The sequence below is a fragment of the Labrus mixtus genome, chromosome 12, assembly GCF_963584025.1.
Source record: "Labrus mixtus chromosome 12, fLabMix1.1, whole genome shotgun sequence".
Taxonomy (NCBI): domain Eukaryota; kingdom Metazoa; phylum Chordata; class Actinopteri; order Labriformes; family Labridae; genus Labrus; species Labrus mixtus.
This window is the reverse complement of record NC_083623.1, coordinates 20,414,947-20,428,897: the sequence shown is the minus strand read 5'-3', so window position 1 is coordinate 20,428,897 and position 13,951 is coordinate 20,414,947. Positions and strand designations below refer to the sequence as shown.

At 41.3% G+C, this 13,951-nt stretch overlaps 1 protein-coding gene across 1 annotated transcript; it reads left to right on the top strand.

Annotated features, from left to right (window-relative positions):
- Window positions 1-429: 429 nt before the first annotated feature.
- Window positions 430-12,365, top strand: ism2b (isthmin 2b). Its single transcript, XM_061052515.1, has 6 exons — window positions 430-1,164; window positions 5,418-5,669; window positions 6,820-7,147; window positions 9,080-9,217; window positions 9,302-9,370; window positions 9,723-12,365. The coding sequence occupies exons 1-6, from the start codon at window positions 1,054-1,056 to the stop codon at window positions 10,238-10,240; spliced, it is 1,416 nt and encodes a 471-aa protein (XP_060908498.1). The 5' UTR covers window positions 430-1,053; the 3' UTR covers window positions 10,241-12,365.
- The last annotated feature ends 1,586 nt before the right edge of the window (window positions 12,366-13,951 follow it).

Below are 13,951 nucleotides of genomic sequence, written 5' to 3'. Positions count from 1 at the left end.
ATCACATTTAAAAGCTCATTACTAACATGTTTGAAATACTAAAAGGGTCACTCAGATCCTGCCATTACTCAGCATTCCTCACTGGCCAGTCATTCACTACTGTAAAGGTATTAAACTGTTCACCAGTGGCACCGCTGGCACCAGATACTTATTTATCCTACCAGTTTATTAAAGGGCCAGAGGAAAATGAGGATTGTAGAAAGAATGACACAAGGTACTGGCGGAGTATTTCATTTTTGTATTCAGGTATATTGAATGTTCTTTCCCAGTGACCGAGTTAAACGTCCACGTCATGACCTGCGATTTTAGACCTTTGTAGTTTCTATGTAAACTAAACCGTGTACCTTATCAGGAACCCCAGTGGCCCCACGCGCCCCCCCCCCCCTCGTCACAGCTGTGAGCAATAAGCCTCCCACCCCCAACTCCTGCAGCACCAACCTCCTGAATGCGTGCGTAAAAGACGAGTTTACCGAAACCGGTTGGCTGGGCTGTACGCACACAAATGCACGAACCGGTGGATGAACTTCATGTGGATAATGGATTAACGCATCAGACAGATAGCAAAGACGCAGCGCATACTATGAGCTCCAGATGTCAATGTATTGGAAGAAAACACCCACCCACCCACGACGGAATGACTCACAGTTTAAAGTAGTTGAATAAGCGGGCGCCGGTGCGGACGGGGAGATTCTGCGTGGGGTACTCGACTTGTTCCTGGTATTTAAAGCTCCTCTAACTGTGGGTTTTATGGGGAAGAGAGGCGTTGAGCTCGAGCCGCTAAACGGACTGACAGTTGCTGCGCGAGGCACTGGTGCCAGATATGGATAGCGCGCGGGATACCTCAGGACACTGGTGCGCATCTTCATAAAGTGCCAAACTTCGAGACTGTCGAGGCCTATTATCATCTTCATCTGTCCCACATCAAAGTGTCTGACAAGCCCGGGACGAGCAAAACAACAACACTTCTTCCAGACCAAGAAGCGTATTTAGGAAGACATTTTGAGTAAAGTCTCCAAAGTACTTTTACAATTCCCCACAGAGGAAGTGTTGAAGATGCGTCTAGAGGTCGCGTGGAGAATTCAGATGCTGCTGGTGATTTGGTCAACGCTTCTCGTGAGTTTGGGGACAGGGTTTCCAACCAGACACAAACACATTGGCCACAAGGTAAGTTTTCCTCACATATCGAGTTTTTTTTTTTTTAGTTTAGCAAAACGTTTGCGGTGAAGTCTTTGAATTACACCTGTTGACAAAAACTACTTTATTTTGAGATTTTCTTTTTATATGCAATTCCAAATTCTGTGCGCAGTAAACAAATAACGTAAGCCTTATTGTTCAAATAGCCTATTCTACATTTAGGTGTTCACCCCACTGCACATACAACACCATTAGTAGCCTATGTCAAAAGGAAATGTTTAAAAGTGGCTTAAAAAGTCACATTTTCCGTTAAAAGATTCCATTTATTCATAAAGATTTAACATTTTATAATAATAAATAATGATTCAAATGATTAAAGGCCTCCTAAGTATAGTTGCTCTCTTTTTTTTGCACTTCTCTCTCCATGTAGAGTAAAGGGTTGCCATAACTGGGCATGCTCCCTGCTATAATAGATCCTCTCTTTACACACACACACACACACACACACACACACACACACACACACACACACACACACACACACAGACTGTTCAGTGTGTGTTCTCCAGTGTTTGTGTTGCACACAGACATATTTGGATATCAAAGTCTGTTTGTGTGTGTTTGTGTCAGGGTTCAGTTTTTGCCTTTGAACTCTCCTTGTGTGGCCTCCCATGGATGCCCTGTTGGGACTCCCTCTCTCTCTCTCTCTCTCTCTCTCTCTCTCTCTCTCTCATCATCGGCCTGATTGATGTCAAGGCAAAAAAAAAGAGACAGGCAGGGAAAAAAAAGGGAGGGAAAGGAGGGAAGAAGGGAGTGATTAGTGAGAAGAAGACATCAAATAATCTCACTGTGGTTGTGCGATTGTTCATTTCATTCATCAGAAAGGATGCAGTTGTAGACTCTGTACTTTCGCCTGTGACCTGTGTGAAGTGTAAGTGCTGGATGAAGAGAAGAGATTAGCAGAGGAAAAAGGGAAGGAGGAGGGGAAACTCAGTAAAGTGTGTGCCCAGTAACGAGATGCTTATGTAACCAGAATAAGGCGAGCCATCGGCATCTCTCACACGGAGAGGGGTCAAGTGTCATTCATCTGATTGTTTACATTGGCTCTTTTTTTGTGTTAATGTGGAATTTCCTGTTTTTGGTTTAACCCCCCATCTCTCAGCAAAGAAGAAGAGGGGGAGGAGAAGTTGTGTTGAAGTGGCCTCCTTTCCCGATATCATGACCTGTTTGCCCTAACTGTTTTGTACCTCCTACCTTCAACCTCCATAACCTCACCCTGATTCCACCAGGCATGCATTTGTTCCTGTTTCCTTTTGCAAAAGACAGTGATCAAAGAGGGTCCATAGTTTATTGTTCTTCTGTAATGGTTTGGAAACAGCCAAGTGCAAAGGCCTTTGATATCTGCGGGCGCATAAATCAGGGCTGCCACACCGCCTGCGCCCCCCCCCCCCCCCCCCCCCCCCCCCCCCCCCCCCCCCACAACGCCATCAGATCCCATCCCTGCCCCTCACCTCAGCCCGATGCCCCCATCCAGACTCCCAATCCCCCAATCCATAACCTGAAAGTGTGTCACCGTCAGCAGTAACTATGACAGTATCCCAAATAGAGCCACTTTTTCCATCTAATGAAAGGAAGACTCAGTGTTGCCAAAAGGTTTGATTTAATGTTTTTCTAAGAAGAGAGAAGCGGTTTCCAGAACAGGCTGAGGTCCCCCACTGCATGCAGATAGTCTCACCGTTAAACACACCGCATGCCATCATCCTTGGAGCCTTTGATCAGAAGAGCCCCTCTTCAGAGAGGAGGAGAGCAGGATCAGAGAAGACGAGGGGAGGAAGAAAGGAGGGGAGAGTGATATACAGGGCGAAAGAATACAGGATCCAGATGTGTGACAGGACGGGATGAGAAGGGTGTGAAAGTATGTGGCCTTTCTTGTGACGCCGGACCTTCTTTGTGTGCGTCATTGACTCTGGACCTTCTTTGTCTGTGTCAGTATGTTAGGGCATAGAGTGTATACTGTCCCTACAGATTTAACAGTGAGACAGTCCAGGGCCAGGGCTGGGTAAAATGAAGCATCACGACAAACCAACAAAGCATGCTACCATCCATTGCAACACGATATTAACTTTGAATAATTATTCTCATTGTAGATTCATCTGCTGATTACTTTATTCAATTCTTGATTATTTATTTTGTTGACTTTTTTCTGATCATATCCGAACGGACCATTTTTGCCTGACATCACTCTGACGTAGGGAGTTCAAATGCTTTTATAATGCCATATAGCTGCCTGTAAAGTAAATCATGGAAATGTGGACAATACAAGAACTGTTATCATTTTCTCCACCACCAGATCCAACCAAAAAAGAGAGAAAAAACAATGAAATCCAGAGGGAAGAGTGGACATATTACAAGTTTAAAAAAAAACAGTAATAACCCTTCACCATTAAATATCAGCTAATGTTAGATGTTAGCATTAGCCACTTCTTAGCTAATGTCGCTGTTTTTCTGAAAAGGAGGGACTAAATACTATGATAACTGTTTGGTAGTGTTACACAATAGGACAGGGAAACTCAAAGACATTCAGTATAAAGTATTAAGTACCAAGAAAAAAAGAAGCAAAATCAAATCCAAATGTAGAGGCCTTATCAGCGTTGGCACTCAGTAGCCTTTCTGTTGTGCAATTTAACATTTAATAGTGGGATGTTACATGGCATCGTTTTTTAACATAACATCAACAAGTCTTTTAAGCCATTATGTACTTCATTACATGCTCTAAATTCAGCAGCTTTGCTCTGATTATTCTCTATTTCTTTATTTCAGCTTTTGGGAATCTGTCTAATATTTGCATTGGATGTCGTTACAGAGAGAAAGCTAAAATGTCCTTAATAGGTTATCTACTTGTCACCACCAGTGTACAGATATCTAGGGAAGGGGCCAACTTCTCTTCATCTATCATTCATCATGCTTGGCTGGCTTCTCCTCTAAACAGCAATAATGTGTTCACATGCTTGAATTTGACCGACCACATAACTTCTTTATGGGACAATCACAGGCAGTCAGTGAAAAGTACGCCTCGTTCTAGAGGCCACAACTATAAATCATCAACCGTCTGGTCATTAATCCAGACATTTCTTCTCCTCTTTAGCCTTCTAACAGCAAGTGCTTTGCATTTAGCAAACCACAAACTAGCTCAGGTCAATTCTCAAGGTCCTGCCCAATTGTACAATGTGGCCAATTAAGCAAATTCAGGATGATACAGAAAGGAGTGAATGGCGGACAAAGGTTCATTCGATTTTTTTCCAGTGTGCATGAAAGATATGTCTTACTGGATGTAAAAATGAATCATGCCAATTTAAAATCACTCCTCAGTGTCTAAATTCTTATAACAGTACTTTCATCTACAATTCCCTACCATTATAATGTCATCAGTATTCTTAGATAAGAACATTATCCTCCTGTTCTTCTCAGTACTGTAAAACCCGAAAGGTCAAATTAAGTCGTGGCCGTAGTGGCGGCAGCACAGCAGGTTCAGACATGCTTGCACCAGCCCAGGGGTCCCACGCCTCCCAGGCCCTCTCATTAAAGCTAAAAGCGGATCTCTCTGGCACAGGCCCCTCTTTGTCCACGGCCTGGATGCCATGACTGTTGTGGGAAAAAAAAGAATGAAATGAAGGCTGGTTGGTCACTTGGCTGGTTAGTCGGATGCCTCAGGGGCTTTTTGGAATTGCTGACCAAGCTACAAAGTTCTACATGGTTTCAAGGTTTCTTCCTGGAAACAGAGTACTGATTGTTTATATACTCATCAATGAGCCATTAGTGATACCCCTTTTTTTTTTTTTTTACCATTAGCCAGTAGCTACTGGCTTTGAATATATTCCAAATGCTTCCCGTTTTCTTTACATTATATCATAACGTTTGTGTTGGCACAGACAGGCTTTTAGGCATTTCCCTTCATTTTTTTAATGAACTATATATAAAGTTGTTTTGATACCAATGGCAGTATTGGTAATGTATCTGGTATGGACGAAATTCAGTCTCATCATGAGTATGCCAGTCAATGACAACATCAAAGCGAGCACAAATTCAGCATCAATGTTATATGTTTTATAATAATGTATTCTTTATCACTATGCTGCTGGATGGCAACTTGTTTTTGGCCAGTAGTCCCGTCTAGGTGTTGGGGAAAAAAACTTTATAAAGATATCTGTTGCTTCATAATTCCTCTAGATTGTTGTTTCTGCTCCATATGAACTTTTCATCTCACATTTTAACTTTCATTACAGGCTCATGGCCACCATGTCCAAGGCGGTGGGGCCCAGTATGTACCTGAGACTTTGGAGCAGCAGAACCAGGTCCAAAGTCTTCTGCCTGATCCCCATAGCCACCAGAGGAGATGGTCCCATCCTCAACATCGCTCAGTCGGTGTTCTTCCACAGCCGGAGCCTGAGGAGGAGACCAAGCCCTTCGTCCTGGATCTCAAAAACTTTCCAGACCTCGCCAATGGTGATATCAACTCTCAAAACCCCAACATACAGGTGGGTTTTGAAGATGGCAACCATCTCCAAACTGTCTGAATTGTTTGTCCATGTGGTCTTTCAGCTTCCAAGACAGCCTGTAAGATATTTATACAATTAAGTTTGTAATATTTAACGCTATTAAACCGATAAATAAACATCAATTTCAGCTCAAATAGCCCTGAGATAAGTGCATGGAGCTTGTCTGTTGTGTCCAAACAGTAACTAAAGATGGTAAATTGTGCGTTAAATTAAAACCATCCATGTAACCAGGGCCCAGGCATTTTCTCTTTCATTTGGTGAAATGATTTGTTTCCTAAATGTTTCGCAAAATCAACAGTCTGTCTGTCTAATCTTAGAGACATGGCGGTGTGTTTTCATGCTACTATTTAATTAAAGTGTAATAAAGAAAAACAGACTCTGTAATCATATGTGTTAGCCATTAAGTCCTCATCATTTCATTCCAAATTGGCCCAAAAGATCAAAAAGTTGTTCTGTTTAACTTATCTCATGGCAGTTATGCTCTCCAGCTCTGGTCAGTGTAATCAGGATGTGGTTAGAGGGACATAATGATGCCTGCCTATGTCTACATGAAGTTCAGAAGCCAATGACATTTCTGATGAGTTTTCATGTAGCCTGTCGACCAGATGTACAATAATCCAGTGTAAAGACTCTACACTGAGTATATTCAACGAAGACAAATATAAGTATTTCAAATCGGACATCTTTCCTAACTATAATTAATTTAACAACAGCCTCAAAAAGAGATGTTCTCTTCTTTTTTTCACCTCAGCTGAAGCGGGCACTTAGAAGTATTGTGTATGAGTCATCTTGAGGTAATGAGAGGTACTTATCCAGAATAAATGCTCACATTCACTCCCTGAGAAGATCGTTTAGTCGGCTGAATGCTCATGCTTACATCTGGATGGCTGACTTACAGTACATCCGGTGAGAAGTTCTGCTTGCCTAAAGGAGCTTTTCAGCACATTTAAAAGAATTAATTTCCTGATAAGAAAGTATTGCGTGTGGAAGAATCAGGACTACTTTCCATTTTTGATGACAAGTCAAGGCAGACACAGCTAAATCAATCGTTGTATGTAAATATTTTTTGGTGTACCACTCAAGAATTTGTTACATCAGTCTGACACGGATGCTTTCTTTTTCTACATAGGTAACCATCGAGGTGGTGGACGACCCCCAGATGGAAGTAGAGATGGACCTGGCCAATGAAAAAGAGTGGCTACCCTCCTCATCCTCCTCCCCCTCCTCCACAGTAGATTGGCTTGGCGGCAAGAAGCTTTTCTGGCCACTTTTCTGGAGTTACACAGATTCAAGCGAAGACAGCAACAGTCGGTCAGGCGCAGAAGAAACAGGCGAGGAAGAGGAGGAAGAAGATTACTCCCTGGATTACGGCAGCGAGGAGCCCTTACCCAGCGGAGTGGGCGCAGACTGGGATACGCACTGGAACGAAGGCTGGGATCCAGTGCAGAGCTACTATGGTAAGACTTGCCACGTAGTACAAGTTCTGTCTGCTGTTTCAGCCGCACTGCTCTTAAGATTTGACTTTCAAATGATTACCAAAAATGATCTTGTGGGTTATACAAAATAATCAAAAGGAAAACAAGCTTCACATACAATCACAGAATTCATCTCACTAAAAGAGTTATTGAGTTGACAGGAAGATCTGGAATGAGAGACAGTAGGAGAGAGAGGGCTGCATGATAACTGTCTCCCCAGTCAGAGACAGCCAAACGATGCCAGCATGCGAGGCAGCATGAGCACTCGACCATCAGGACATTGCGGGTTGTGTGCACTTTGAAGTCGACACTGGTCGTGCTGGTCGCAGAGGCCTGCCTTTTGAAGATGGGTCCGATGCGCTCGCTAATGGCAGCGTGAGGCCGGCACTGTATACTGGGACAAAACATCCCTCTGCTTGTGGACAATTAGAGGGCAGATTGGGAACACAGAATGACAGGGGCCATTCGGCCAGCCCTTTCATCCTTCCCCAGGACCCCGTGGGTCCCCCCAGACCCCGGCGGCCCTCACTGCCCTCTGCGGCTCAGCCTTTTTGAGCCAGTTCAAGAATTTCATGGGGCTTTCAGGGCTCTGCATAACTTTTACAGCCCTTTTCCCCCTCTTGGATCTGCCTTCCTGCAGTGGGAAAAAAATGTTGTGTCTCAGCTTTTGCAAACCCTTTATTCTGTGGTAATAATAGTACATAATAAAGAAAGAGAGGTGTACATCATGAATGAAAGAGTGAAGATGGAAATGAGGGACAGAAGAAGAAAAAGAAAGTTTTATGGGCTTGGCAGTGGTTAGGCTAGTGTGTGTGAGGCCTACTGTAGATCAGAGTGCTGTCATTGGTTTACCACAAACTAAAGCTCTCATTCTTTAGACATTTCTCACAGACACTAATCTGTACATGATTGATCTGTTTGTTTTTCTGATGTTTTAAGGGTCGGTGAAGTGTGTACTCATTTACGTGTCATAAAATGTGCTAACAGGTGTCTAATGACTTGGCAGATTTGAACTCTTTAACCCTTCTTCTGTCTGTTATTCCACTACAAAGGCTGTCTGTTGTGTGTTTAGCCAGCAAAGGGCAACAGTGCCTATAAAGTGGTCACATCTAAAGACTCGCTCAACATAAATCAAGGATGTATGCCTTAGCTTCTTCTGTAATTAGGGCTCTCCTGACACCTCATTGCCTTATGGCCACATGGCGAGTTGGCAGTGCCCACAAAGTCAAATTGGGTGCTCACTACACCCAAGCTGGTATTTCTGCACCCACCTCGCCTTTAATCAAGAAGGACTTGTTTTTAAGTATTATTAACACCAAAAGGAAGCATGGTGCAGGGGCGGACAGCCACAGCACAGCTTCCCTCTCTCTAATTTAACTGAAGTCATCTTAAAAAGAATATGGGCTTGCATGGGAAAGGTTCGACCAGGAGAAAATTGTCATTAATATGGACCAAGACTGCCCACAAATGTGTCTATTGAAGTACAAGTTGAGTTGATCTCAGCACAAACTGTAAGGTGTAATTCCATTCTGCAGGGTTCTGCTTTGTGATCAGGATCAACCATTTGGAACTGCTGACTTCTACTAATTTAAAACATGTATATTTATTGAACATCATGACATCAAACATTTCACTTTTTTACCGTTACTTTTAGCTGTTTTCATTTTGTTTTTATCCTTTTTCCGTTTTAAACTTGGATCTACCACAAGATCCTTACTTTATTTCAATGTGAAAGCAAGTAAAGCACTCAGCTTAACACAGTACAAAAAGCCTAACAATGTTTTATTTCTGAATGTGAAATAATGGAAGATTACAAATTTTAATTGTTAAAATCTTATTACAATATGATGAGTTTTTTAAATAGCGCATACTTAATTTGGCGACAGTGACAAAGTTGTAATTGTTTTTCCACAGAAAAAGAGGCGGATGAGTGGACACCCTGGTCCCCCTGTTCAGTGACATGTGGTCACGGTGAGAGGAAGAGGACAAAATCATGTGGCTACTCCTGCACACTGACAGAAGCCTCTAAGTGTGACTTAGAGCCTTGTCCTGGTAAGATTATAACTGTGAGGTATTTGAACTTTGTTTTCCAGTTGTTTTTCACCTATAAATGATGAACCACTCTCCTCTTTATAGGTGAAGTCAACACTGTGGCTGAGCCTTTTCCCTTTGAGATGGAGAATGGTACAGAGCCATTTGGGACAGGTGAGTTTTCCTTATGGGAAGTTCTCCTTTAATTACCACAAGTATATTTTACTCTCTTTACTACAAGCTGCATTTACATTACTATTAACAATTTAATTAGACAGACCTAATCCTTGGTATATATTTGAGTGGTAAATTTATGGTAGAACCCCTTCAGCTAATGGATTATTGTGAGGAGCAACTGATATGCTGTCACAAGCTTATGTCGAAACTGTTTTTAGTCACTGTTTATATGTTAATGTTTATACATGCCAGGGATAAGATTCAGATTTAATGAAATCTGTTCATGCTACCAGTAGTGCCTCAAACTGTAACACAACTTCATGTGGTGTAACTGTTCTATCTCCAACAGATGTGGACAGCTGTGAGAAGTGGCTCAACTGTAAGAGTGAGTTCCTGCAGAGGTACCTCCACCAAGTCTTGTCTGAGCTGCCGAGCTGCCCCTGCTCCTTCCCCTCTGAGGTAGCGTACACTGTGGTCAGCATCTATGATGAGAGTCATGGCCGACAGTTCCGCTGGCGTGATGCCAGTGGCCCCAAGGAGCGCTTGGACATCTACAAGCCATCAGCACGAAGCTGCATACGATCGACCCTTTCGAGTGACTCATCTACTCTTGCAGCACAGCATTGTTGTTATGGCGTTGGCGGGCGGCTGATCACTCGGGGGAAAGGCGCAGGTACGCCGAACCTGATCAGCACAGAGTTCTCACCTGAGCTGCACTTCAAGGTGGATGTGCTCCCTTGGATCCTGTGCAAGGGAGACTGGAGTCGCTTCCATGCAGTGCGGCCACCCAATAATGGACTCAGCTGTCCAGAAAATCCGCATGAAGACGTGTTCATGAATGAATTGGAAGAGGCCAGAGAGTACTGAGAGACAACAGCCAAAACTACCACTTCACTCCAAGAGTCAAAGGGCCCAATCCTAATTTTAGCAGGGACTGCCAACCTTAAAAGTCATGAAATATAATCCTTGCACCATGCATTGAGGAAATGCAGTTTTTTAATTTGGAGATTCATGGGCTTTGGGTACGATGGTGAAGTGTGGTTGTCCCAGGTTAGGATTTGGCACAGTGTGCTGAGATCAGGCTTGACTGAACTAAAATGCATTGCAAGAATGGAAAAAAATGCAGGGCTTTCCCATCGCTTGCCAACCTGTTTCACATCTGGCATGACATCAAGCTCTCTTTCTTTGTATTTGGTTCACTCTTCTGGGTGCGTGTAAGCAGGATGTCTACCTACTGGCTTTCTTCATGGTGTCCTGGAGCGCTTGTGATTGACAATAACAACATATGGTAAACATCCTGATTGCGCTTCTTGTAGATTTTATATTTGTATGAATGTAGGCTGGTTATATTGATGAAACAAACACATGGATGGGAAGAGTCCAACAGATGATTATGCCAACTATGCTGCTACAATATAAAATCCTTCAGGTTTTAAGAAGGTATTATGGGGACCAAGATAACAGGACGTAAATAAACCCAAAAGATGCTTCATGCAGTAACAGTAATGAACATTTCAGTCACTACATTTAGTAATTTTAGAATTATTTGGGCTCTTCACCAGAGGTAAACTGCTATTGTTATTAAGCTTAATGAATTAGAATGATTACAAAATCCCTAAAGCAGTGGTAGTAAAGGATCATTACATTTGATGTCAAATGTTTGTGTCTCACAGATTGATTTCATGTATTTCCTCACTTTCACAGTCAGGAAGATGTATTATCTGGGTGCCAAAGAGTTAAAATTGGACAGTTGGTGCCTCTGTAAATCCAGTCTCCTTAGTCTCTACTGTTCAAATGTGATTAAAAAAGGAAAAATGTATCTCCAAGATGAGTAGATTGTGCATATAGATGTTTCTCTATAATGTTCTCAGGGGGTCTAAATTACCTTGCTAAACATATTAATTCATTTACCTCAACAGTGGAGCCCTATACAAAACTAGAAGTGTTTTGGGGTAAGATTACAGAGTACAGGACGTGTTGTCCAGATCGGAAGTTATAAGAAGATAATGCTTTCTAAAAGCAGTTGAGACCCTTAAAACTGAATAGTTGCTGTTGATTGTGGTTGTAGGAAGATATCATTGCTGTTTAAGCTGTTGCCCTGGGTTTATGTACAGAACTAGATTGGATAGAAAGAACCTTTCTGCTCAAACCATATTCCCAATACTGTAGATTGTGCAGTTGCAGCCCTTACATGGATATGATAGAATACAAGTAAAGGCGATATGCTAGCTTTCACCTATAAAAAAGTGTCAGTATTTCAACCAAATGTACAATGGAAGACATTGTAAATGCTACTGTTTATCCATAATCAGAACAGTCATTGGTATTATAGCAGTGGTTGTGTTCAGCATTTCATTCAAAGCAGTGGCCTTTCTCTTAAATGTGATTGGAAATACCATAGGTTCCAGGAATGCTTTTTCTATCCAGTCTAGTTCTATGAATGTTCGCTCCAAATCTTTTTTCAGGAATTCTGCTTCCAGATATTTTTATGCAAACAAGCATTTACATGTTGGAATCACCGACTTTTAATGGAAGGCACTTTATTTAAGGTATATATAAAAATATACAAAAGATATATCGATATGTATTCTTGTTTGCCATTTGATAATGAGTATGGTGTTATTATGAAGGGAAACTCGTCAGATATGCTGCATTGTTCTACGAAAGTGCTTATGTCAAGTGTTCTGTTGAGGAAAGCATGAACTTGTGATTTCTGAATCTAGTATTACATATTGTGTTGTACAGTATTTATTTGTCTATTCTCTTTTTTTGTAAGTTTGCTGAAGCTTTGAAATGTCTCTATACTCAACATGGTGCACTAATGGGACTGAAAAAAATGAAGGCATCCGTTATCAAAAGGGAAACCACTCGCCTCATATTACTTCATACAGCAGCATTAAGTGTGTGTGATTTGTTCTACTTTGTACTGCAGTGCTCTATGAATATGTTGTTGCAATTATACTGAAGAAATATATAAAGACCTTGCATTCATCATCTGACTTTCTAATGTGTCATTTCTTCTTCCATACTTTTGATATTTGCAGCAGAGCCAAACATAGCATAGTACTGTATATCAAAATTCCTCAAGCACAACTGAGTAGTTATACTATTTACTGACCGACATACCAAACTTTTCTACAGCTTTCCTCTCCCAACAAGACAGGTACAGTGCAGCAAACATTCCTGTAGCGAGCAAACATGTCACATCCTTACTTAAAGCAACAAGCTTAATCTTGAGAGAGCAAATGGGAACACATGTTCAAGACCATGCCAGAAAATAAATGATACAGGCCTCTCCTTAAAATACCAAAAAATACACTTTTTGTAATACCATGTATGGTAATTATTCTGGACCTTCTTGTGAAAAAAATAGTTGATATTTGCTTTTGTTAATTAACAAAGGTGTGCCACAAGATTCAGTTTTGGGCCCCATGCTCTTCAGTGTTTATATCAATGACATTGTTTCTTCTTTGAATGTTGTTGCGGTCTTTATGCGGTTGACCCTATTTTGTATTGTATTGCTGATTCTGGTCAATTAGCCATCAAAAACTTGAATTCTCTCCAAAAATGTATTTTTAACCAAAAACTTCAATTTAATGCAATAAAAAGATAAATTGATGCTGCTCTCCAGAGCCAGAAATATTGATTATGAGAGTGTGCACATATCTACCACAAATTACTCTGAAATTGAGTATAAATATCTTGGCATGTGGCTGGGTGAGGAATTTACATTTAACCTCCATGTGAACCCTCATGTCTCCAAGTTGCGACAGAAAATTGGCTTTTTGTTCAGAAATAAATCATTTTTTTCCTCTGTCCTGTAGAAAAAGAATTGCTGAAGCTTTATTCTTGTCAGTAATGGATTATGGTAATGTAATTTATAGACATGCTGCAGCTTCAACTCTAAAGCTTATGGACACTGTGTATCACTCTGCCCTCAGATTTTTAACTATAGATTCAGCACTCACCATTGTTACCTGTATAGGGAGATCGGTTGGCCTTCTCTTGACGAGAGGCGCAACAAACATTGTTTTTTATATATTTTCAAGGCCCTCATCAGAAAACCTTCAACCTTACACAAAATACCTGCTGGAGTGGAATTCTGACACCTACCCAATCTACTGATTGACTAGTTCTTAAAGTCCCTCAAGCTCTTACTGCACTGGGTGAAACTGCATTTTTTTTGATGGCCCAAACTCATGGAAGTCCCTCGTCAAACTAGGATTGAAGAACTTCCCTGTCTTGCAGAGTTTAGATTTTCAGTGCTAACAACAACAAAAAATTAATAGTTATGCTAAATCATTTTTTTAATATAATTTCTGAGTTTGTGTATTGTCTTGCTTGATGAAGTTTCATTGTATGACTCTAATTGTTCATCTTCATTATGTTCAGATCTTCAACACACTGATAAGAGGATTAAATAAGGTAAGAGTTCTCCAGCATGCTAGAAATATGTGCAGTTGCTGTTTGAAACGACACCATAAAATATTTATTCAGCTTACTCCATTTAATCATCTGTGTGTTCTCAATCCAACTTTGGTTTTCTTTACAAGATGAGTCAGTTCTAAAAGTCAAAAG

Excerpts from the sequence above, each read along its gene's own strand:
- ism2b (XM_061052515.1), top strand. The coding sequence starts at position 1,054 with ATGCGTCTAGAGGTCGCGTGGAGAATTCAGATGCTGCTGGTGATTTGG. Across the intron at positions 5,670-6,819 it reads CTCAAAACCCCAACATACAG|GTAACCATCGAGGTGGTGGA; the intron begins GTGGGTTTTGAA and ends TTTTCTACATAG. Across the intron at positions 9,371-9,722 it reads TACAGAGCCATTTGGGACAG|ATGTGGACAGCTGTGAGAAG; the intron begins GTGAGTTTTCCT and ends TATCTCCAACAG.